This window comes from Pan paniscus, chromosome 19 (assembly GCF_029289425.2).
Source record: "Pan paniscus chromosome 19, NHGRI_mPanPan1-v2.0_pri, whole genome shotgun sequence".
Lineage (NCBI taxonomy): Eukaryota > Metazoa > Chordata > Mammalia > Primates > Hominidae > Pan > Pan paniscus.
In genome coordinates, this window is record NC_073268.2 from 66,559,687 (window position 1) to 66,585,550 (window position 25,864).

Genomic DNA, 25,864 nt, shown 5'->3' on the forward strand with positions numbered 1-25,864 from the left:
TGTCCCTAAATAGCATGCGTTCATGACGCTGGCTCACTTTATTTTTGGCCCCAGGTCAGGTCTCCCAAAGGGTTTCCCAGCAGTCACTTCAGAGTCTCCTGCAGAGTCACCATCAAGCAGACCTCTTCCTCGGGAGGCCGTGTCGCCACCCCAACCCTTGACTTCTGGTATCACCATCTCCTGTCACCTGGGCTCCAGTCTCTGTCCGATGGCCTCAACAGGACATCAAAGCATAGCTACCAGTTTGAAGGTGCCCTCAGGCTTGGCAGGAACCACGTGGACAAAAGTCTTGTAGAGCACAGCACCCTTGGGCAGCCTGGTGATCAGATCCACAGCCTCCGTGTTTCTGGGATGAGGCACGTAGACCTCCTTAGTGTAGCGGACTATCCCCTCTTCCAGGGCATACAGACATTTATTCTTCCCAAGACCCACCTGCAACACACAGACCTGGTCAGCTGGTCAGTGAGGTGGTCCGTCCCAGAATTTTGGGACAGACTTCTCACACAGAGCCAGGCCCTGGGGCTGAAAGGGGGATCAGAGAGCTCCATCTCAGGTTCCCTTTCCCACTGGCTAGCACGTCCAAACCTTCTGCTTCTTTATTGACTCATAACAAATGAGGGAAAAGAAAGCTCCAACAGCCAACATGGGCCACTGCTCAGTCCCAGGGGCTGTTACCTGGAGCCATGTCTATGCAGCTGGTCAGAAGCCACACTGCACAAATCCCAAAACCCAGGAAGATGCCCTAAATCTTCACTTAGACTTAAACAACACTAGAACTGTCATATTAAAACACTAGTTTGATGTAAATTTTCATTTAGATAGTGATCTATAAAGTTTAGGCTCTATGGAAAATATAGACCAAAGCTATATGGATAATGCATATGCTAATAAAACAATCATACTACTGCATTAGCTAATACCCATGTAAGCCCTTTAACACACATTAAGTCATTTAATTCTCACCTAGTGAAAGAGGTATTATTTCCAACGCCACTTTTAAGATATGAAATATGAAGCAGAGAGATTAAACTGTGTTGTATATACAGTTTTTAACCATATTTTTTAGCTTTTTCTTTTAGAACTTCAGGCTGGGTGTGTGGCAAATTTTACCCAGGCAGTCCAGCATTATTCTCTGTCTCTCTGATTAAAAGAATGGGCTCTGGAGCCAGGATGCCTGGTTCAAATACAGCACTGCTACTTACTCCTGTGTGGTCTTAGGCAAGTTACTTCACTGTGCCTCTATTTTTTCGTCTGTCAAATGGGGATAATATTAACTATTTTACAGGGTCATTTTGAGGATTAATGCTCAACAATCATAAAGGGCCTAGAATACTGTCTAGCTCAAAATGTGTTAGCTTTGATTATTATTGTTGACATAGCCACACATCTAATGTCTTAAGTTCTAAAAGGTAAAGCTACTACATACATAATCAATTCACATACAAATTAGCATCTTTGAAATAAATACAGGTTACTATCAACCTTTTTGTACCTACTAAAATTATCAAAAAAGGGGTGGGGGAGGGGAAACTGTTTACAAAGGCAACTAATATTTAAAATAATGTGGAGAATACAGTATCGTTATGTCTCTGTAACAAAGAACTGTCCTACCCTATAAAAATGATGCCAACTTGCTGAAACTGAAATCCCCACCTGGTATGAACCTAATTCCTGGCACACTGAATTCTATTTCATTAAATTCAAGCTATCTTTCAACCATCTGCAAGTAAGTTTATACAAAGGAAGAAGTCTTAGAATAATGAAAAACTAATAAATTGAAATTAGTTTCCCAAGACTAAAATAATATTTTAAATCACCAGGTATCTTGTCCTCCAAGAACTGAGGGTTAGAAAGGAGAACCAAGAATACCAGCCCAATGCAACACCAAGGCAAATCATAGTGATCTGGGAGTTAGGCAGACCTGGTGCAAATCCCAGCAGTCACTTGCTCCTTCCACCCCGTCTAGGTCTCTGGCATTTTACCTTACTCACAGGGATGTGGTAAGGAAGAAATGAGATCGTGTAGGCATGGGAATCAGCACAATGCTTGCCATTTGGTAAGCACTCAATACATGCAACTGTTATTACCATGCTTAGGGGCAAGGAGAGGTCATCCTAGAAAAGGAAAAAGGGGGGCAGCAACGGAGCAACTCACATGGGCACCTGGGTGCCAGCGGAAATGGCGCTGTGTTGCAATGATGTTCCCAGCATGAACATAGTGACCTAGAAGAGAAGTCCACAGTGACTGGGGCAGCATAGCAAACTACCAAGGAAACATGATGGCCCAAATGCTGCACACCAACCTCCAAGCCTGCCCCTGGCCAAAAACAACTCCCAGACAGTCCAACACAAGCAGCGCAGGATCTGCCACCCAGCAGCTCTTGTCTCTAATTGCATGGTTATGGCTCACACCCACCCACTCGATGACCCTTCCTCAGGTCTTATCTGTTCCTTTAAACTGGAGCCAATTACGATGGTAAGGAAGAACAGGGCCAGGCACATGCACGGTTCTTCTGCTCTCCTAAGGAACATGAGGACAGGGTGCAGCTAGGAAGGGGAAGCCAAGGCACATCCTCACCTTCCATTTTCTTAATGCCTTGGCGTCTGCCTGATGACTTTCCACCGAGGTTTTTGGAGCTACCACCCGACTTCTTGGATGCGTATCTGACAGCAAGAGCTGTAGCCGGAGTGGGGCTTAGCAAGGATGTAACTGCAGAGAAAACAGAAACATTGTTCAGACAGACAGGCTCAAACTATTTCTGCCTCAATGGGCCACATGCTGATAGGTGAGAGGCGGTGGGGAGATGAGAAAGCTGTGTCAGGGGAGCAGAAGTGCCACTGAGTGTATTAGTTCTCAGGGAATACCTCTAAGTCCTTGGCTTTCTCCTTTTGGGGGAGGGGGCGGGGGAGCAGTGAAACACAAATGGAAAAAAATAAACATCATGTGTTCTGGGTTCTGACACATTCAGTCTAAATGTGCTGAGGAGAAATGGACACCAGAGAGCTGCTTGCTTCAGAGGCTCACTCACCCTCATGCACCACGGAGGGGCCAGAACAGACTTGGGGAGCCCAGTACATCCAGAAAGGCTTCTGTTTCAGGCTCACCCATGACTTACTTTCTTTTTTTTTTTAAAGATGGAGTTTCGCTCTTGTTGCCCAAGCTGGAGTGCAATGGCATAGTCCTGGCTCCCTGCAACCTCCGCCTCCCGGATTCAAGCGATTCTCCTGCCTCAGCCTCCCAAGTAGCTGGGATTACAGGTGTACGCCACCACGCCCAGCTAATTTTTCGTATTTTTAGTAGAAACGGGGTTTCACCATGTTAGCCAGGCTGGTCTCGAACTCCTGACCTCAGGTGATCCCAAAGTGTTGGGATTACAGGCCTCACCCATGACTTTCTCAGCTGTCCACTCATCCACTGCTCACCAAATACTAGTAAACCAAAAGGATGGCTGGCCTAAAGGTGGCTCCCACAGGGTCCTGGCCATTTCAGAAGGCTGGGCCCTTTCTTCTCAAAGCGCATCAAGCAGAGGTCCAACCATGACCCACACACTGCCCTTGTTAATCTGACCTCTCCATACTCATTCCAAAGTGCTCAATAGCATTCATTTGCAGAAGTAAAATGAACTAAAATTCATACTAAGATGGTAGTCCCTTGCTGTATGACAAGCCTAGGGGTGCAACTCCTTGCCTGCAGGTCTCCAGACACAGCCATGATTTAAGGTCCATGCCAGTGTCTTTAGAGAAGCCTTGTGGGTCTCTGGAGCCTATAAGTTCAGAGTTCCTGAAGCCTGGGTTTCTGACATTTCCATGACACCAGAGACTAGCTGGGGCAAAGGACCAGAGATAAGGACTCAGAAAGACAACATGTTAAAACATGCCCGGCGCCAGGATCTACCTACCTTTAAACATCTATTCATTCATTTACATACTTACTAAGCTCAGGAGCTGGGCTTTTACTTTACTTACATTATCTCACTCACAAATCTTTGCTCTTCACCCTACTCCCCATCCTCCTCCTCAAAGTAAATGGTGCCACCATCCATCCAGTTGCTTAGGCAGAAACCAGAGTCATTGCTGATTCCTTCTCTTTGCTGACCTCACATATTCAGTTCACCAGCAAGCTCTGTGGATGCTAACTCCAAAACAGATCTCAAATTCATCCGTTTTCCTCCAAGTTCACTGCCACCACAAACATCTCTAAATCATCTCTCCTCAGTGCTATTACGACTTTCCATTTGATTTCCTCATTTCCACTCCTATCCCCTTTAAATTTACATAAGAGCAATAGTTTGCTTCTCAAAATGTAAAACTGGCTCAAGTCACTCTCCTGTCCCTCACTCTACACAGGGCTAGGTCTCCTGTCATTCTTTTTTTTGGGGGGGAGGGGATAGGGCCCCATTCTGTCACCCACGCTGGAGTGCAGTGGTATGAACATAGCTCACTGCAGCCTCGACCTCCCGAGCTCAGGTGATCCGCCCACCTCAGCCTCCTGAGTATCTGAGACCACAGGCAAGCGCCACTACACCCAGCTAATTTTTGTATTTTTTGTAGAGATGGGGTTTTGCCATGTTGCCCAGTTGGTCTTGAACTCCTGGGCTCAAGCGATCCGCCCACCTCGGCCTCCCAAAGTGTTGGGACTACAGGCGTGAGCCATCACGCCCCGCCTCCTGTCATTCTTTAGGTCTTAAATGTTATCTCCTCAGAAGCCTTCCTTCACCATCCAATCTAAAAAAAGACACACACAGACACACATTATCTTTCTTCACAGCACTTGCCAGTCTACATCTACTTTATATGTTCATTTATTGGCTTATGCACCAGAGAGAACCGTTCGGGGGCTAGAAGCCAAGTCTTCACGTTTTCTGCTGATTTTCCGAACACCTACCGCCGTGTTTAGCACAAAGTAAGACCTCAATCTGCTGAATCAATAGATTAATTTTTTCAACCCCAATGTGCCAATGTTACTAATACTTCTACAGAGAAAGGATCCACCCAAACCCCAACCGCCAAGGAACCCGTCCGTGCTGCTGCGGCAGGAGAAAGACAAGTGCTCTTCAAACGCCCTCACTCACGGCTCCACCCAGGATGTGTCACGTGACCAGCGACACCGTCCCTCAAACCTGGAGTACCCCACACACTTCCCCTCGCATCCAAGGTCCTCCGCGGGGATCAGTGTCACCTCCTTCCCTCCCTGCTGGAGCTCCACTCTGCCTCCCCGCCTCGCCCCGCTCTGACTACTGCGTCCCATTACCGGCTGTCCGAGTCCTCAGCGCCAGCACCACCGACGCCATGCTTGCGATCGCTCACTTCCGGTCTCGAAAAGTTTCTACTTCCGCTATCAGGAGATCTACTTCCGGGCCCTGCGTGGCAGTTGAAAGAGTGGCGGGAGAAGTTGCAGGTGAGTGTCCCCGGTCGCAGGCCTGCGGATTGGGCAGGGCTTCCCTCCTGAGCACCGCTCTGCAGAGTCTTGGTGGCTAGGGTGTCCAGGAGCCTCTGCAGCGGACCGCCAGCCTGAGAGGCGCAGAGCTTGTCGGGCAGGGGCCCGCTTGTCCCACTCCCCTGATTTGCAGATGTCAACGGAGGCCCAGCGAAGGGTCAGAGATGAGGCCCCCTCCGTAGTCATTCAACTTACTCTACTTAGCCAGCTGTGTGCCAGATGCTGTACTAAGCGCGGTGGATGCATTATTTTATTTAATTCTCACTACCTTATAAAATGGGTGCTGTTACCATCCCTGTTTTACTAAGGAAGAAACTGAGGCCTAGGCAGGTTACATGTCTCCTTCTGGGTCATACCTACAGTGTTAGTAAATGTTCAAGAAATGATTAGCTTTGCATATGACCCAGCAATTCTACTCCTAGGTATATACACGAAAGGGATTTGAAAACATACCCCCACAAAAACTTGTATGTCAGTGTTCATAGCAGCATTATTCATAATAGGCAAAAAAAGGAAACAAATTAAATGTCCAAGTGATGAATGGATAAACAAAATGTAGCATATCCATACAGTGGAATATTATTCAGTCATGAAAAGCAATTAACTCCTGATACAGGCTACATCATAGATAAACCTTGAAAACATGCTGAGTGAAAAAAATCAGTCACAAAAGGCCACATAGTGTACGATTCTATTTATATGAAATATCCAGAATAGGCAAATGCATACAGACATTTATGGTTGCCAGGAGCTGGGGAGAGGGAGGGAAAGGACAGTGACGGCTTAATGGCTGCAGGAATTCTTTTTGAGGTGATAAAAATAGTGATGATGGTTGCACAACATTGTGAATATACTAAAATCTACTGAATGTACACTTTTAAAAGGATATTATGCTGTGCAAATTATATCTCTATTTTTATTTTTATTTTATTTTTCTTTTGAAGCAGGGTCTCACTCTGTCACCCGGGCTGGAGTGCAGTCGTACAATCACAGCTCACTGCAGCCTTGACCTCCCAGGCTCAAGCAATCCTCCCACCTCAGCCTCCTGAGTTTCTGGGCCTACAGGTGTGAGCCACCATACCCAGCTAATTTTTGTATTTTTTTGTAGAGACGAGTTCTCACTATGTTGCCCAGGCTGTTCTCGAACTCCTGGGCTCAAGTGATCCTTCTGCTTTGGCCTCCCAAAGTGCTGGGATTATACGCATGAGCTACCACGCCCAGCCTATATCTCAATTTTTAAAAAGAACAGTTTTTGGCCAGGTGCAGTGGTTCACACCTGTAATCTCAGCACTTTGGGAGGCCAAGGCGGGCGGATCACTTGAGGTCAGGAGTTCAAGACTAGCCTGGCGAACATGATGAAAACGCGTCTCTACTAAAAATACAAAAATTAGCTAGGTGTGGTGGTGGGGCGCCTGTAATCCCAGCTACGGCGCCTGTAATCCCAGCTAGGCTGAGGCAGGAGAATCGCTTGAACCTGGGAGTGAGGTTGCAGTGAGCCAAGATTGTGCCACTGCACTCCAACGTGGGTGCCAGAGTGAGACTCCATCTCAAAAAAAAAAAAAGAATAACTTTTGACATCTCCATTTCAAACGTGAAGATCAACAAGGGGTTGGAGGTGTTAAATCTTGTTACCACCTCCCCCCATTAAAATTTTGTAATGGTAACTCTACTTTGTTTATACTTCATCTTGACCTGGAAAGAATTTGAGGAGGATTCCTGTTAGATTACCAGGAGTTAGAGTTCCAGATTGAATGTGTTGGGGCCATGTCATATTTCTCTGTTTCTGTATTCTCTATATCTTATATTTATGTCATAAAGCCTGGCTATGGAACACAGCTAGTGGACTGAATTGAATGCTCCAGTCTGTGTCGTATGTCTCTTTTCCTTTTAGGGAATTATTTGATAGCACATACTGATGGCTCTAAAGAAGTCATCACCCTCATTGGATTCTGGTGATAGTGACTCTGAGGAGTTGCCAACATTTGCCTTTCTGAAGAAGGAACCATCTTCAACAAAGAGGAGACAGCCTGAAAGGGAAGAGAAGATTGTAGTGGTTGACATCTCAGATTGTGAAGCCTCCTGTCCTCCAGCACCAGAGTTACTTTCACCACCTGTCCCAGACATAGCCGAAACTGTCACACAAACACAGCCAGTCAGGTTGCTAAGCAGTGAAAGTGAAGATGAAGAAGAATTTATTCCTCTGGCTCAAAGGCTTACACGTAAGTTTCTGACCCACAAGCAACTGAGCCCTGAGGACTCTAGCTCCCCAGTTAAAAGTGTTTTGGATCATCAAAATAATGAAGGTGCATCATGTGACTGGAAAAAGCAGCCCTTTCCAAAGATCCCTGAAGTTCCCCTCCATGATACCCCAGAGAGGAGTGCAGCAGATAACAAGGACCTGATCTTAGATCCATGCCGTCAGCTTCCAGCCTACCTGTCTACCTGCCCTGGCCAGAGCAGCAGCTTGGCAGTAACCAGAACAAATTCTGACATCCTTCCACCCCAGAAGAAAACCAAGCGGAGTCAGAAGGTCCAGGGAAGAGGCTCACACGGATGCCGGCAGCAGAGACAAGCGAGGCAGAAGGAAAGCACCCTGAGAAGACAGGAAAGAAAGAATGCAGCACTGGTTACCAGGATGAAAGCCCAGAGGCCAGAGGAATGCTTAAAACACATCATTGTAGTGCTGGATCCAGGTCCTCACATGTGTCTTTGTCCTGTGCTGAGTTATCTGCTTTCTGGACCCCCCACTGACAGTCCCTTTTCCATCTGTTGCAGTGCTTTTACAGATGGAAGGTGGGGGCCAGCTCCTAGGAGCACTGCAGACCATGGAGTGCCGCTGTGTGATTGAGGCGCAGGCTGTGCCTTGCAGTGTCACTTGGAGGAGAAGGGCTGGGCCGTCTGAGGTAGGGGTTTTCTGGCTGACATTTCCTCCCTCTCCTCCCCTTACAATTACAGGATAAATATGCTTTTATTTTAAAGGATACTTATCAGTCAGGGCCCCAGCAGGAAGACAGATGGCACATTCAACTCAGGGTAATTAAAAGAAGATTGAATAAAGGGACTGTTTGCCAAGGCAGGGGCAGGGTACGAGGAAACTACCAGTGACAGCATGGTACCTCATAGTAATAACAGCACAACTTATGGTTTTTCGACCTCAGTATTGTTGACATTTTAGATTGGAGAATTCTTTGTTTTGGGGGCTGTCCTATGATGTGCACAACGTTTAGCAGCATTCCTGGCCACTATCTACTAATGTACCCCTCTCAGTCATGACAATAAAAAATGTCTGCAGACACTGCCAGATGTCATTTGTGGGGAAAAATCACCCCCGGTTGAGAACCATTGGCATAGCTGTTACCATCCCTATGCCTGAAGGGATGAGGGGAAGGAGTGGTTAACAGAATTCAGGAGAGAGAAATGGAGAGAGGAACACCTTGAGCGAAGCTATGAGCTGCCACAGAGGGGGACAGCAAACCCTAGGTGACCCCACTGGGAGGGAGCCAGGGGAAAAATACCCTGACTTCACTTTTCTCCTTCCCACTAGTCCTCTCCTCGGGTCCCTGCTGGTGACACCCAGCTGGGAGCCAGAAGACATGTGGGCCCTGTGTTTTTTGTAGAGATTGCAGAGTGTAGCTTGTATTTTTGGTAGAGACGGGGTTTTGCCATGTTGCCCAGGCTGGTCTTCAACTCCTGAGCTCAAGCAATCCACCTGCCTCGGCCTCTCAAAATGCTGCGATTACAGGTGTGAGGCACCTTGCCTAGCACTAAGATTCTTTTTTATCTCACCAGAAGCATCTTGTATAAAAAAAGAAAAAAGATTTTTTTTTCCTCTCTTTGATTTCTTTTTTGGATCTGATAACTTTCTCAGTAACACAGGACAGTTCCCCACACTTTTTACTCTGGGGGTATTAGCAAGCCTTTATATTCATAGAGCAGCTTACCTTCTCAAGGCACTCCCACATTCTCTCTTGTGTTTCCATCAGTCATCCTATAGGGTAGGACTTCTCCCCACATCACAGGTGGGGAAACTGGGGCTCAGAAAAGTTAAAAGCCTTGTTGAGGATCACAACGGGAATGAGAACCCAGAGCTCCCCCAACCTACACTTTGCTGTAATATAGGTCTTGCTTTGCTTATAGGGACCCAATCAGAAAACTTTCTATCAAAGTCCTGTTCCCCAATTACTCCATAATACTGTACTGCTGGAGGATTGTTGGCCTTGAGGCATCCTTGACTTTGATTATGCCCTACCTGTGATAAACAGGAGGTACTCTCATAGACTGAAGTTTCCCTTGTGATTCTTGTCTTTGTCACAAAAAAACTTATCTGTTTGTAAGGACCACTCGGCTCACAGCATCTGCCTTCAAAGCCAGAGTCATTTACTTGTACTAAATCCTTTGGAAGAGTTTCCCTTCCCTCCATTCCCGTATTCAAAATGGCCCCAGCCCCTTTCAACTTTCTATGTTCCTTTCTTTTTTCTTTTTTTTTGAGACAGTTTCACCCTGCTGCCCAGGCTAGAATGCAATGGCATGGTCTCAGCTCACTGCAGCTTCTGCCTTCTGGGTTCAAGTGATTCTTCTGCCTCAGCCTCCCAAGTAGCTGGGATTACAGGCGTGTACCACCACGCCCAACTAATATTTTTGTATTTTTAGTAGAGACGGGGTTTCACCATGTTGGCCAGGCTGGTCTCGAACTCCTGACCTCAGGTGATCCGCCCGCCTAGGCCTCCCAAAGTGCTGGGATTGGGATTACAGGTGTGAGCCACCGTGCCTGGCCTGCTATGTTCCTTTTTTTTTTTTTTTTTTTTTGATGGAGTCTAGCCCCGTTGCCAGGTTGGGGTGCAGTGTTATGATCTCGGCTCACTGCAACCTCCACCTCCCAGTTTCAAGCAATTCTCCTGCCTCAGCCTCCCGAGTAGCAGGGATTACAGGCACGTACCACCACACCCAGCTAATTTTTGTATTTTTAGTAGAGATGGGGTTTTACTGTGTTGGCCAGGATGGGCTTGATCTCCGACCTCGTGATCTGCCCACCTCGGCCTCCCAAAGTGCTGGGATTACAGGCGTGAGTCACCGCGCCTGGCTGCTATGTTCCTTTCTTATTCACTGTCTCTGAGATGCAGGGCACCAAGACTGAATCATTGAGGGCTGGGAGGGACAGCGACACTGTTTCTTGCCACAGTGACTTCATTCCAGAAGGGATAATGCATGAGGGGTGGGAGTTAGTTCATTCACCCAGAAGACCTGGGCCACTCTCACAGGTGCTCAATACCTGCTGACCTCCCTCCCTGTGCTGTGTTCTGGGTACTTTGGCAGGACGGAGAGGACTGGGTGGAGGATCCAACAGTACTGGTGTTGCTCCGGGCAGAGGCATTTGTGTCCATGATCAACAATGGAAAGCAGGTGGGCAGAGCCAGAGGGTGGGAGGACACGGAACAGAGGGCTGACTCTTACTAGGAAACAAGTATTAATGCAGTTTCTGCCCCTTCATGCAGGGAAGCCTGGACAGCACTATGAAAGGGAAGGAAACGCTTCAGGGCTTTGTAACTGACATCACAGCAAAGACAGCAGGGAAAGCTCTGTCACTGGTGATTGTGGATCAGGAGAAATGCTTCAGGTTTGGATTTGCCCTGGTGATTTCATGTTAAAAGGGGCAGCTCTTGGGCCAAGAGGGGTGAGTTTAGTTTATTCATTGCAGATGTAGGTCACTCTGCAAGGTAGTCCATCTCTAACAAGTCCGGGGGTATGCTCTGGTCCAGTCTTCTTCCGTATCTTCTGCCTGACTTCAGCCTGGAGCTGCTGTTCTTTGATTTCCTCCCCTGCACCAGTGCTCAGAATCCTCCAAGAAGAGGGAAACAGGGAGCAAATAAACAGACCAAGAAGCAGCAGCAGAGACAACCAGAGACCAGCATAGAGTCCATGGTATCCAGGGTAGACGCTGAAGAGGTAAGAACGTCCTGTTGCCTGAATCGGGCTGGGTACTCACTGGTCACCTGAGACTTGCTATTGATAGAGAATAAAATGCCTGCTGCGTACTGTTTTCTGCCTTGGCACTGACTAAGAGAAGGTACCAAACAGGAAGCCAAGGGGCTGGGGTGTGGCTTTAGTGGACAGTGACTTGCAGCTAGTCTCTTCCTACTGTTCCAGTCCATCGTTGGTTTTGGGTTTCTAGGCATTGGTGGATCTGCAGCTACACACAGAAGCCCAGGCTCAAATTGTGCAGAGCTGGAAAGAGCTGGCCGACTTCACATGCGCATTCACAAAGGCTGTGGCTGAGGCGCCCTTCAAGTGAGTAACCCCAGCAAGTCCAGCCTCCACGCTGGGCCTGTCCTTTACCATGGCTCTTGCAGTCAAAGCAAATGTCCCTTTCCCCTCATCTCTGCAGTCAGCCCATTGTCTCTCAAGCTTGAGGCAGAAGGAGCTGACCTCACACTGGGGATTCTTGGGAAGAGTCCTCAAGCCTAGCGCCTTTTCAAATATTCTCCTTTCGCCTATATGTAAGTATGTGTTCTGCAGGCTGATATCATAGGCCAGGTTACCATAGGCCAAGTTACCAGGATTAATTACAGGTCAGATCACAATGTAATAAGCACTAGGAAAGCAAATTTTTAGCCTACTCAGTTCAAGAAGTGTTCATTGTTAGAATTTAAAATAAGTAAATGACCTCAGAGACAATCTAGTCCAAGTCCCTTATTTTATACTTGAGGGGACTGAGGCCTGAAGAGATTGACTTGTCTAAGCTCCTAGCAGTTAGAAGAACCAGAAATAGATTGCAGATTACCAGATATCCAAAGAATCTGGTATCTTTTCTTCTACTAAAATGGACTAGATGTAGTTTTTAAATGAATCAGCAACTGGCCCTATACCTGGGAACAAAGTGAGCACTCAAATTGTCAAAGGCACAAAAAGGCCAGATGTAACATGGTGCCCACCTCTTCCAAGGTCAATGGGGGGGTTTTTCAGTTGCCACTTGAGGGGAACAGGTGTAGAAGAGTAATGAGCAACTTACAGCTCTCCAACCACGCTGTTGCAGGAAGCTCCGAGATGAAACTACCTTCTCCTTCTGTGTGGAGAGTGACTGGGCTGGAGGGGTGAAGGTGGACCTTGCTGGCAGGGGACTCGCACTAGTCTGGAGGAGACAGATTCAGCAGCTGAACCGAGTCAGCCTGGAAATGGCCAGTGCAGTTGTGAATGCCTATCCCTCCCCACAGCTCCTGGTACAGGTATGCTGCTCCAGGGCTCAGGGGTCACTGCCCATTGCCTGCGGGCTCAGTGGGCCCCCAGATTTCCATGGACAACTGTTGAGGGCCCACAAAGGCCTCACAGGTCAGCAGTGCAGGTCTACTAAGATCAGTGTTGCTAATGCTGACCCAGGGAGGGAGGACAGGTTCTCATGCCCCAAGCCAAGCGTAGCACCCTCCATGCTCATGGAGAAGGGATCACCATGGATGGTACCATATTAAGAGGTCATCTACCACTTCCAGGCTTATCGGCAGTGTTTTTCCGAGCAAGAACGCCAGAATTTGCTCGCAGACATACAGGTGCGCCGTGGGGAAGGTGTGACATCCACTTCTCGCCGCATTGGACCAGAACTATCCAGGCGTATCTACCTTCAGATGACCACTTTACAGCCACATCTCTCTTTAGATAGTGCTGACTGATTCTAGCCCTCAGGGATGAGGATGAAAAGCTGGAAACTTCCACCTCCCCAACCTCAGAGCCTGACTGCAATGAAGAGACTGGCAGCACCTCCTGGAACACAAGCCTAGGTGAGGCCCAGTCTTTCTTGGGTCTTATTATTTGTGAAGGTCTCTCTGCCTGTCAGCTGGGGCAGAGACTGAAATACTGCCACCTACCTTTGGCATTTAATGTTCCTCTCCTGGCAAAAATTCACTGCCACAGACAAACCACCCCCACTCCTACCCAGCCAGCCCTCAAAACACAAAGGAACAAAGACAGTCCACTCAGACACTTATTTAATAACTGTAGAAATCCAAAAGAATTAGCATCAAATCTTGAAGTCGTGAGTGAAGCTGCGGGTTGGCTTGACTGGGCTCAGCCACTGAGCTGCCTCAACCGGCCAAGGAACGGGATTATGATGACTATGCGGACTTCTATATTGTCTTCATCTCGTTGTGTGTATTATGCATTTAGTTTCAATAAAGCATTTGTACCAATGGCTCTGGAGCTTGGAGGAAGACTAAAGGAATGTGTAGTGATTCTGAGTAAGGTGTAGACCTACGCAGCAGAGCTATGGGGGAGAAGATTAACAAAGTCCTTTCTTCCAATATCAGGACAGTCATGAGTTGCAGTCCCATCCAAAAGGTCATTAGGGCTAAAAGGCCCTCTGTGTCTCTGAACTATGAGATTCTTGCTCCCTCCGGGGGAGCCAAGGAGCTTGCAACTGGGAGTTTGCAGTGAATGAGCACCATGACACAGTCATTTCTGATCCCTCTATCCAGCTGTTGTGAAAAGATGAAGCAAAGGAGGCAAGAAAATGCTTAATTTAGCAGACAAGAGAATGGACAGTGTGATCCTTGTTTGTGCTAGCCATTGGGTGATGCACCACTTTTCAGCTCCATGATGCTACTTGTTTCCCTTCATATCCTGTTTCCATTTATGCCCTTCAGTTATGGTCTAGAATCAAACAATTCTAAACCTCAGTGTCTTATGAAGCTGACACTTCAAAACCTGCAGAAGCAGATTGCCTTTGAGGTATTTAGTCACACCAAGTACAACTAGAGCTGTCATAGACAGTGTAGGTTTGCAGAGATCCACCTCCTTGCTTACTGGCAATCAGGGAGTTAATGCTCTAAAATTGAGGCAAGGAGCCTGGACTGTTGCCATTTTATGGAAGCCACATAAGTTGGGCAGGACTCCACAGGAGCTGCCCGTGACCTGATGATAGCAAGAGATTTCTATCTCTGAGTCATGAAATCTGTCTACCATGAAAGAGTCTATGCTTCGCCTGAGGAATAATCGATTCTGGTGTGAGTTCTAGTCTCTCAGGACATTATAAAGGAGGGAAAATGACGTAAAGGGAAGAAAGAATACCAGAGTGGGAATCCAGTTTTGCCTCAAACTAGCTGGGAGACCAGGCAAGTCATGGAAGACCTCAGTTTCTCTGTCTGCAAGTGTTATATTGGACTGGATGGTCATGAAGTCCCTTTCATAGCCAGAGATTTTGTGTGGCTGCTAAAATGCTTACATCTCTGAGGTCCTGAAGAAAACAGGAATACCCCTACCTCCCAGTTTAGACTGGATTTACTGAGCGTGGTGTTCTAGTCCCCCCCAGTTCCTCCTGATCTACCCTGATTCCCAGGGAGGAATGAAAGAAAGGGTTTGTGGCATACAAAAGTATAAATGTAGTGACAGCTGACCATTTAGTAGAAACGAGCCTTGCCTTTACACAGCTTTATATAACAACTAGAAAAGGCTATGTTTTCTCTCTCCCCACCCCCAAGCCTACTCCTTTAGGCATGCAGGTAGCTGCCCCCCGCGCCCCCCCGCCACCTCCCATTTCTCCTCATTCCACCAGGGAACCCTGACTAAGGAATGAAGAAGTCCTACAAAGAGGAGGTCTCATGTAGCAATCTGCAGCCATTTGATGATGGCAGGTAGGTCTGATGCTAAAAAGAGGTTGTGTCCAGCAGAACCCAATTCCATAGGAATCCAAACTCCAAGGCTGGGAGGCAGCAGGTGCTGGGGACAAGCTCACTGCTGAGAGTCGGTCTGGAGGACCCACTGGAGGATCTCATGGCGGCGTAGACCCTGGACCGCATTGTCATAGATGGTGTTCACACTGGTGCAGAGGGGCTGCTGCTGCAGCTCTGTCACCCGACAAGCAACCAGCCCTCCCGCCACACCAAATAGCAGCAGCAGCAGCAGCAGCTTCAGCACAGCCCAGGAACGAGTGTGCTTCCGGGGTGGTGGCTTGCGGGGACGGGAGCCAGACTTAGATTCTGGAGGAAAAGTAACAGTAGACAAAGCAAGTTCAGTCAGAGGAGACCTGCTCTATAACAATCTCTGCTAGTCTCCTCCGTGCAGATCTACCTACATTCCTTCCTCAAGCAAAAACTCCCCAGGCCCTGAAGAGAAAAAATGTCTCCAGAGACCAAAACAGAAACAACTTTTCCCTTGGATCTCAAGGGGGTAGATTTGACACTGGCACTCATTCTGCGTGTCTCATGTAGCTCACAGCCCTCAGGGTCCTAAGTTCTCCTTGGTAACATGGTGATCCACGCCTCTTGGGATCGCAGAGGGAGAGGCTTATCAGGAGGCATCCAGCGCTGACAGAGTACTGTCCACTTGGGGAAACACGGTCAGGATTTATCATTATTGTCATTATTATGATATAATGTGTATATAAAAAGAAAGCCCAAAAGGTAATACACCATATTGTAAGCAGTGATGATTGCTAGGAATGGGGGAGTACAGGTGGTTGCCATTTTCTGATATATGTATCTAGATAGATAGGTATCTTTTCTCAATTCTTTGCAATGAACATATGTTACATTTTTAATTAGAAAAAAATTAGTTTTGAGATTTTTAGACAAAATTTTTAAAAACTTGACTGATCATCCACAATGCCAGGAACTGCATGATCCTGCTTCCTCATTTAATCCTTATCACTACCCTGTATGATCTTCATTTTCAACAAGGAAATTAAAAACCAGTGAGATCAGAAAGGTGGAGGCCTGTGGCCCTGTCCTGTTCAAGACAAGGGTGAGTAGGGGCAGGGCCACAGGCCTTCACTCTCTGTACAGAGCTCTTTCCCTCACCTGCCTCTCCCTCAGGAGTCCCTTTTCACCCAGAGGGTATCTGATCCTCTGCAGCATGTGGAGCCACGTCACTAATGAAATTCAACCATAGTCAGGTAAAACACAAAAATGTGTTTTCTATACAATGTGGCTCCCTGAATGCAGGCCAAATGACTCCTCTAGTGTTCAAGCAGTGAGGGGTCTCACTGTTGCCCAGGCTGGTCGTAAATGATCCTCCTGCTTCAGCCTCCCAAGTAGCTGGGACCACAGGTGTGTGCCACTACACTTGGCTAATTTTTTAATTTATGTAGAGACAGAGTCTCTCTATGTTGCTCAGGCTGGTCTCAAACTCCTGGGCTCAAGTGATCTCTTCTCACCTTAGCCTCCCAAAGCACTGGGATTAAAGGCCTGAGCCACAGAACCTTACTGTAAGGCACTTTTAAGAGTAAACTTGCCGGGCACAGTGGCTCACACCTGTAATCCCAGCACTTGGGGAGGCCGAGGCAGGCGGATTACCTGAGGTCGGGAGTTTGAGACCAGCCCGACCAACATGGAGAAACCACCACTACTAAAAATACAAAATTAGCTGGGCACGGTGGCACATGCCTATAATCCCAGCTACTTTGGAGGTTGAGGCAAGAGAATCTCTTGAACCCAGGAGACGGAGGTTGCAGTGAGCCGAGATCACGCCATTGCACTCCAGCCTGGGCAACAAGAGTGAAACTCTGTCTCAAAAAAAAAAAAAAAAAAAAGGAAACTTGACCATGTGTGTGATTTTTGCATATCTCAATGATTTTAGACCCTCACCTCTAAAAAAAAGTGAGACTCTGTTCTGGGAATGCTCCAAGACACATCTGACCCAAACACCTGCACAGAAGTATGTGGGCACTGGAGAAACAAACAAGCTGGGCACTGCCTCCCTAGGAGAGTCCCCCATTCCCCGTAATCAAACCTTCTTATCCACTCCCAAGCTTTAGAGTGTACTTTATCTAAGGTTTGCAGGCCTGCTCACCCCAGTTGTCTATGCCTGGAAACATGAGTGTCTCCACTGTACCCCTGCTGGAATCTTACAACAGGCAGAAAACTTACTCGGGGCCTGATTTGCTTCCTTCTTAGGTTTCTTCTCCTGCTCCCGCTTGGCTGCTTTGAGGGCATCATACTCCTTTCTCCGGCGCTCCTTCTCTTCCGCCTTCTCCCGCTTCCGCAGTTCCCGCTCCTGAGCTTCCTTAGCTCGCTGCTTAGCCTCACGCTTCTTCTCTGCCTCTACAACAAAACATACCAAAATTTGACTTCTCTCTCACAAACACTCCAGCAGTTTGCTTTCCCAAGTGATTAAAAGTACAGATTCTGCCACCTTTACCCTGGTGCCATGGTTCACATAAGAAATATTCAAAGGAAACAGCCATCCTTCTGCTCCTGGAAGTAGCCCTCCCCAAAAGCAGCTGCTCTCAGGGTTTGCTGAATGGTTTCTGATTACGAGGTTCCTATCCTCAAGCAGCAGAGAAATTAGGGTAAAATAACAAGGAGGACCTAAGAAAGGCATGAGGGATAAGTGGTGCTCCTCTAGAATTAGGTACTAACTCAGAAGGCATAGCAACTGATTGCCTTCTAGAACTCAGCTATGAAGAGAAAAAACCATGGCAGTTTTCTGTGGGACTCCTATCTTCCCAAGCTTCAGAAATGAATGTGGCATGGGGGGACAAGTGAGAAGAGAAAATGAGTACTCAAGTTTAGGGTTAGAAACAATGACGCCAGGAGCAGTAGTTCATGCCTATAACCCTAGGACTTTGGGAGGTGAAGCTGGGAGTATCACTTGAGGCCAGGAGTTCAAGACCAGCCTGGGCAATATAGCAAGACTGTCTCTATAAAAAAACGAAAACATTAGCTGGGTGTGCTGGCGCATGCCTGTAGTCCCAGCTACCTGGGAGGCTGAAGTGGGAGGATCGATTGAGCTCAGGAAGTGGAGGTTGCAGTGAGCCATGATCGTGCCACTGCACTCCAGCCTGGGTGACAGTGAGACCATGCCTCAAAGAAAATAAAAGAAAAAAAGTAACAATGGCAATGTTGTTCTAAAAAAGTGAACCTACCTTCTTACTACTGCACTATTTTTTTTTTTTTAAGGCTAGTCAAGTGAAGCAGTGGGAGTAGAGAAGGAAGAAAGAAATCTCTAACTGGTTGTGATGAATTAGTTGTAAACACCACTGCACTAGGACCAGCCTGCACTTGACTAGTCTTAAAAAACAAATACTTGAACTCATGAATCTGAGAACTGAACACAGGAACACATTCAGATTTACTCAATGGTTCAAGCATGTTTACAAACTTCCAAATTACAACCTCCAAATTATTGGGTTCTAAAAATGCATTTCCAAATTAGTTATTTGGAAGTCTGAAATACATTTTGCCAAAGCCAGAATGCCACAAATGATGGTTAAATGTCCTTTTAGGGCTTAAAAGCCTATGTTAGCCATAATGTAGCTGAATAGTACTACTGTAAATACTGTAGCTTTCCACTGCTTCTCCATGTAGAAACAAGCTCCAAGTTCCAGCTGGGCACCAGAATGCCAAGAACACACTCCACCCAGCCTCTAGGGAACATGGGCCACTGAGAGGTGAAGGCAACAGGGGTCAGAGTAAACACGGGTATGTCTTGCCACAGTGGCCATGCGTAATAAGGGATGGCTGTAACTTGGCACGGTGCTGTCAGGGACTGCCTGTAATCAGTACTGTACACATCCCTTCTTGAACCACAAGAGTCCTCCAGTGAGGGGCTCAGAAATCAGCCAGCCAGTCAACAGAGCACCTACTATGTGCCAGGAGTTATTTTAAGGGCTTGAGATGCAGCAATGGAGAAAACAGGCCACATTCCAGTGCCTATATCATTTACTTTGTAGAGAAGACAATAAACAGGTGAACGTAATGATGACAGTGATCTGTGCCCTAAAGAAACTAGCAGAGGGGCACCTGTAGTCCCAGCTACTCAGGAGGCTGAGGCAGGAGAATGGCTTGAAGCCAGGAGGCGGAGGTTGCAGTGAGCCGAGATCGTGCCACCGCACTCCAGCCTGGGCAACAGAGCGAGACTCTGTCTCAAAAAATAATTAAAAAAAAAAAACTAGCAGAGGGTATGACAGAGTGACAGGTAGAATGGCTACTCTAATCCAGTGGTTCTAAAAGGGTTACAGTTAACCTAAGGCAACATTTGAGCAGAGATGTGGGATTATGAAGCCAGCACTTAAAGAGACTAAGGGAAAAGGAAACCCAGCAAAGCCCCTGAGTGAGACTGCAGTTGGTGTACTCAAGCTGAAGTGAATGGCCCAGTTTCACTTGTGTGTGCAACAAGGCCGGTGGAGAGCAGGCAAGTAAGCTTGGGCCAAGGTGGGTTTTGCTGGCCTTGTCAATGAGTTTGGATTTCATTCTAAGTTCAGTGGGATGCCATTAGAGGGTTTTAAGCAAGTAGCAGCATAATTATTTATGTTGTAAAAAGATCTCCCAGACTGTTGTGAAGAGAATGAGTTTAAGGAGATGGCAGCATCATGGAGACATGCTGGAAGGCATTGTGGTGGTCCCAGAATGGTGGCTGGTTAGAGATGGCACCGGAGCTGGAGAAACAGTCCCACATAGGACTTGCTGACAGATTGGATGTGGGAATTACAGAAAAAAAGGAGTCATTAACATCTTTCCTATTTTAGGCTTGAATAACTACAGGGAAAGTGATTTCCTATTACAGGGAACACTGGGAGGGACTGAAGGGCCATCAGGAATCTGTTTTAGCCACATTTCATGTGAATGCCTATTAACCCTCCAAGCAGAGATGAAATATAAGCAGTTGACTGCCTCTAGACCTCAGCAGAGAAGCCAGGACTGAAGAGAGATTCATCAGATAAAGACGATACCATCCACCACAATACTGTCCCCCCACCGCCCACTAACTGTTCTTCATGACTATTCTACTGGATCCCAGCTCCTGAAGCATGAGAATCCACTGGCTGGGATGAGGACCTGAAAGATAACTACAAGAGGGACAGCCACCTACCACGTTCTACTTCCAGCCGCCGCTGCCTCTCCCGCTCCTGATCTGCCTGCACGGCCTTCATGTGCTGTAACACCTGCAAAGGAAAAGGAGGAAAGTAGTGCTCTTCATAGTCATGTTTGCTCAGGGAAGTCTCAAAAAACAGACTATTTTCAGGCTTCCAGATTATCATGGTAGCAATGTAGAACTAATAAGAGTTAGGCTGAATGTGGTGGCTCACGCCTGTAACTCCATCTCTGGGAAGCCGAGATGGAAGGACTGCTTGAGCCCAGGAGTTCAAGACAAGCCTCGGCAACATAATGAGACCCTGTCTCTACAGAAAAATGTAAAAAATTGGCCAGGCACAGCGGCAGATGCCTGTAGTCTCAGCTACTTAGGAGGCCAAGGAGAGAGGATTACTTGAACCCAGAAGGTCAAGGCTGCAGTGAGCTGTGGTCACGCCATGGCACTCCCGTCTGGGTGAAGACTGAGACCCTATCTCAAAACAACAACCACCACCACCACCACCACCAAACTAATGGAGTTAATTGTATCTTTGTATCCTAAAATTACTGTGCCAACCTTAGTTGGAGAAGAGTGCTATGAGCCCAGGTCATTAAAACTGTCAGAAAAAAGTGAAACACAATGCCAACTCGAATCTGTAAAAAGTTCTGCCATTTACACTCACTGTCACATGCATGATTCCATATGACCCTCAGCAACAACTTGGGAACAGCATTTCCTCCAACACGCTTTCCTGACTGCCCCTCCTGTGGCTACCTTAAGTGCCCCTCCATCTACTCCTGTGGAATTCAACACAGGACACTGTAGCTACTTGCTACCTATCTGGCTTGGTCGTAAGATGGCAGATTCCTTAATGGCAGGAACCACTGTCTGGTCTGTAGGTATCACACAGGGGCGTGGCTAGCACAGAGTTTAGCTAATTGCAGGCATTCAGTACATACATGAGGAATGGCTAATTCCCATTTCAAAAGGAAAAAAACCAAGACTCATAGGGTGATTTGTCCACTGCTAATGGCCAGAAAGCAGCACAGCTAAGACCTGAGCACAGTCCCCTGCATTCCTAGGGCAGAGCTTGTCGCACACACTTTCACCACATGCAGAGGAGAGCTCCAAGAGAAGCCTACACACAGCACACTTGTACTCGGCAATCTGAGCTCCCCAGATCCATATCAACTCGCTCATGGATGACCTCTAACCACACAATCACAAAGATTCTCGCTATGGTGGGTGGAGGAGGTAAAGACCTTTTCTGTTTGTATTTTTTTAAAGGTGGTATTCTTTGGCTGTAGGGGACAGAGTGTAAGCTTGGAGCCCAACGCAATCCTGACTACCCCTTATTGTATAACCTTGGCAAGTGACTTAACCTTTCTGAGCCGATTTTCTGATCGAGAAAACAGAGATAAGATATGCTTCTATGGAGTGTTGTGAGGAATAAATAATATAACTTGTATTGGCTGCCTTGTATAATCTCTGGCATTATACGTGCTCAGTAAGTACTGCTGCTTATTTTCTTTACCATGTGAGTAAGAAAAAAGAAGAAAACCCAAACTATTAGCAAAAGGGTCTTGTTTTACTACTGCACTTAACAATTACATTTGAATATGCATGCGCACGAGACAGACATGTATATTCATATGTAATTCTTATTTCTAGAAAACTCCAGACACGCATACCTCCAGACAAGCACACACCCATCATAAGAAGTATTCAGGAGCAGACCAGCAAAAGGATCTCCTTTCAAGAGCCTGGTTTGGGCCAGGCGCTGTGGCTCACACCTGTAATCCCACACTTTGGGAGGCCAAGGTGGGCAGATCACTGGAGCTCAGGAGTTCAAGACCAGCCTGACCGATATGGTGAAACTCCCATCTCTACTAAAAAATACAAAAATTAGCTAGGTGTGGTGGTGTGCGCCTGTAATCCCAGCTACTCAGGAGGCTGAGGCAGGAGAATCTCTTGAACCCGGGAGGTGGAGGTTGCAGTGAGCCGAGATTGCACCACTGCACTCCAGCCTGGACGATAGAGCGTGACTCTGTCTCAAAAAAAAAAAAGAAAAGAAAAAGAAATCAGGTCTGGACCCAGAGTTAGGGCTCAGGGCACTCAGGCAGTAGAGAAGTTATGGGTCCCGTTGCCATGATGCAGGGAGAGTGTGGAAAGTAAGAGTCCAGGATGTTGGCTGAGGAAAAGGAGTGAGGGGAGTGGATCACCTGAGGTCAGGAGTTCAAGACAAGCCTGGCCAACATGGTGAAACCCCATCTCTACTAAAAATGCAAAAATTAGCCAGTCTTGGTGGCATGCCCCTGTAATCCCAGCTACTTGGGAAGCTGAGGTGGGAGAACTGCTTGAACCCGGGAGGCGCAGGTTGCAGTGAACTGAGAGTGCGCCACTGCCCTCCAGCTTGGGTGACAGAGCAAGACCCCATGTCAAAAAAAAAAAAAAAAAATTAATTATCTGAAAACACAGGCAATGCAGAAATGGGACAGATTGTCATAGTCTGGAGACTGTGAGCTCCTGGAGGGTAAATTTTTGTCTAGCTACTCCATAGCATACAGTAAGCACTTGATGAATACATTGAACAAATCATTTTTAAAAGTTGCTTTAATATATACCAAGGAGATTAAGACTAACCCATATACCCACCAGGGTTTAGGTCTTACCTGGTCAGAGCTAGTAAGACCTAAACTAATTCCTGCAGACAGACGACCTCATTCTGACTGGCCCAGGCCATTTCCCTACAAAGCCTAAAGGTGTGCTGCAGCTCTAGGACAGCTGTGCTAGGGACCATGGCTTTAGTTACCACATCCACTATGCTGCCTGGAGCTTTGTCTGAAAGACACACGCAAATACAAAAGGCCTTTGTACTCAATCAAAATTATTTTTGTATGTCAAAAACTGTGGAATATCATTAATTTCCTATGGTTCCACATATTACCTACTGAATGAATGGATGGATGGATGAATGAAAGGTGTGTATATGCTGAGGGTTTCTTGTGTCAGAGAAATGAAAGTAATGCCAACTCCTCAGGGCTCTGAGGATTGAGATGATGCATGGAAAGCATCCAGGACAAGGAAAGAGTAATAAATGGTAGCTACTGTCAGCTTGCAGAACAGACATCACTCCTACAGCACCCAGTTTTCAAAAGAGGATTTCACTGATCACTTATACTGTTCTCATCTAAGGGAAAACTCTTGTCTTAGCTACTTGGTTGTGTTAACTTTGTGCTTGATTTGTTGTAATAAGAGATGATACAGATGACGAGATTATATAAGAAGCCCTGAGCTAATGATAAGAAGTATCTTACTCTCTTACTCTCTACTTGAGACAGCAGAGACTCATCATTCACCCATGAATTCTAGTATTTAAAGTTAAGTCTTTTTTGTTCAACATGCACCTTAAACATAGCCAAGTTAGTCATCTGGTGCTCAGCTGAAGCAGCAGCAATCTGTTCCAAAGCTGGATGGAAAAATTGACTATAGTTGGAGTTATTAAGAGATAGGTGTAATGCTGTTCTTAATAGGTAGGGTACGGCACCTTCCAGGCTACTGACCACAGACAATGGTTGTCTTGCATGCTGCTTTCAGTTCCTCACTCCTATGTCAGATGACTCAACTGTAATCAAATACCAGGTCTGCCCAGGACGTGCCTGCTTACAGCTATAACACCTTTATCATCACTTTTATTATCAACATTCCTACGACTGTGCCTCAGAAAGGCCACAGCCCCTAACCCCCGGTACTATTAAAACAACTGTCCACACAGTGTCATGTTGCATCATGCAAGGTCCCGGCTCCTTAAGAGAGGAAGTACTGCAGTAGAGAAGGCAGTCTTGTTCTGCGACTTGCGAAGTAAGTGCAGGCCAGGCATGGTGGCTCACGCCTATAATCCCAGCACTTTGGAAGGCCAAGGTGGGCGGATCATTTGAGGTCGGGAGTTCGAGACCAGCCTGGCCAACATGGCGAAACACCATCTCTGTGTTCCACATATAGGGCGCGCCATCTGAGGCAGGACCAACAAGGGGGTATTTCTGTCAGCCTTTCTCAGGCGTCTGTAATCTCAGCTACTCGGGAGGCTGAGGCAGGAGAATCGCTTGAACCTGGGAGGCGGAGGTTGGAGTGGGCCGAGATTGTGCCACTTGCACTCCAACCTGGGCAACAGAGCAACTCTGTCTCAAAACAAATAAAAAACAAAAAGATAAAGTAAATGCAGAAACAAAGGTCTCTGTTTGACAGGCTCATAGTGGACATATTTCACTCGGACCTGAATGCTTACCTCCACACAAAGTTCCAGGTGCCCTAGGAGGGAAAAACAGGAGGAGGAGAAATCCCAGGGGAGTGTATAAGGAGCCACTGGGAGGGAGCTTGGTGCTTACCTTGTTTGCACACTGCTTACACTGCTTCTCATCCAAGCAGTCACCTGCCACCTTGGCCAGGACAGGATCCAGGGGGTTATCCTTCAGGTCCAACCACTTCAGGTTCTAAAGAGATGGGCGATGGGCAAAGAGGCTCATTAAGCCCGAGTTCACATACATAGTCCCTCAGTGTGAAACAAAATGAGCAGGAAGAATGCCCCTCTGTGTTCCACATATAGGGAGCGCCATCTGAGGCAGGACCAACAAGGGGGTATTTCTGTCAGCCTTTCTCAGGGCCGTGCTCCAGAGTCCCTGAGTTCTCTGCCATCCTGGCCATGAAACATTGGTTCACGAATTGTTACCTTGAGCTGAGCAAAGCTGACAGGCAAGGTGACCAGCTTGTTGTTGAGGAGATCCAGGTGCTGGAGGTTGACCAGACGGCCAAAGTCTGCCGGCAGCTGCTGCAGCTTGTTCTTACTCAGGTCTAGCTTCACCAGGTGTGTGAGGCCACAGAAATCCGACTAGGATCCAAAGAGAGAACCTAAGCTAGGCTTGTCCAACACACAAGCCACGACAGCTTTAAATGTGGCCCAATACAAATTTGTAACCTTTCTTAAAACATTACGAGATTTTTTTTCCTTTTTCAGCTCATCAGTGTATTTCATGTGTAGCCCAAGACAACTCCTCTTCTTCCAATGTGGCCCAGGGAAGCCACAAGATTGGACACTCCTCATCTAAGCCTTGGGCTCACACACTTCGGTGTAACAGTCTGGAAGCCCTCAAGTCAGAGGTACCCCATGTAAAAATCCTGGCTCTACCGTTAGCAGCCGTTCTTCCTCAAATGAAAATGCAGAGAATACCTACCACTCCTGGTGATAATTACCAAGATGTGTATGGAAAAGGGCTTAGCACAAAGTAGGCACAAAACACTATTCCTTCATCCTCAGTTCTTGCTCCAGCCCACCCTCCACACTGCTCCTGGAGAGGTGTGGTTACCCATTCTGTCCTTCCACAGCACCCTATGCTCACCATTCATAGGATCTGTCAAAACAGCGTGCTCGTTCATTTTCTTAAAAAGATCAGGCACTCCTGGAGTACTCAGTCTGATTCTTGTTATTTGCAGCGCCTAGCACAGTACTTAACACAGGTGCTCAACAGACATTCTGTGAATAACTAACTGAACGGGCTGGGGTCCATCCTACCCAAGTCCTGGCTCTTTCTCAACACAGGTCAAAACATCCCCCTGACATTAAACCTTTGCTAAGCACCCATCTGAAAGCGATGGTACAACC

General features: G+C 47.1%; 3 protein-coding genes across 5 annotated transcripts in view; 1 reads left to right on the forward strand and 2 right to left on the reverse strand.

Moving 5' to 3' along the window:
• Positions 1-5,359, reverse strand: MRPL27 (mitochondrial ribosomal protein L27). The gene is made up of 4 exons (XM_003817456.5): positions 5,251-5,359; positions 2,578-2,709; positions 2,155-2,222; positions 1-432 (listed from the first exon to the last, which is right to left on the reverse strand). The coding sequence occupies exons 1-4, from the start codon at positions 5,288-5,290 to the stop codon at positions 226-228; spliced, it is 447 nt and encodes a 148-aa protein (XP_003817504.1). The 5' UTR covers positions 5,291-5,359; the 3' UTR covers positions 1-225.
• On the forward strand, positions 4,979-13,614 carry EME1 (essential meiotic structure-specific endonuclease 1). Of its 3 annotated transcripts, none has more exons than XM_003817454.5 (9): positions 4,979-5,397; positions 7,328-8,129; positions 8,212-8,339; positions 10,750-10,836; positions 10,929-11,050; positions 11,262-11,379; positions 11,606-11,721; positions 12,467-12,656; positions 12,918-13,614. In XM_003817454.5, the coding sequence occupies exons 2-9, from the start codon at positions 7,352-7,354 to the stop codon at positions 13,092-13,094; spliced, it is 1,716 nt and encodes a 571-aa protein (XP_003817502.4). In that variant the 5' UTR covers positions 4,979-5,397; positions 7,328-7,351; the 3' UTR covers positions 13,095-13,614. The 3 variants fall into 3 exon arrangements, with proteins under 3 accessions (XP_003817502.4, XP_054957709.2, XP_034798330.3); XM_055101734.2 differs by having other exon boundaries at positions 5,277-5,397; positions 7,328-7,655; XM_034942439.3 differs by lacking the exon at positions 12,918-13,614 and having other exon boundaries at positions 5,277-5,397; positions 11,819-12,589.
• LRRC59 (leucine rich repeat containing 59) overlaps positions 13,393-25,864 on the reverse strand; it is a 16,790-nt gene continuing 4,318 nt past the window's right edge. The window contains exons 3-7 of the mRNA XM_003817453.5: positions 24,935-25,093; positions 24,594-24,698; positions 20,227-20,299; positions 17,283-17,456; positions 13,393-15,395 (exon numbers count right to left, since the gene is read on the reverse strand). Of these exons, the coding sequence (XP_003817501.1) occupies positions 15,148-15,395; positions 17,283-17,456; positions 20,227-20,299; positions 24,594-24,698; positions 24,935-25,093 (759 nt within the window). The 3' untranslated portion in view covers positions 13,393-15,147. The remainder of the gene's footprint in view (positions 15,396-17,282; positions 17,457-20,226; positions 20,300-24,593; positions 24,699-24,934; positions 25,094-25,864) is intronic.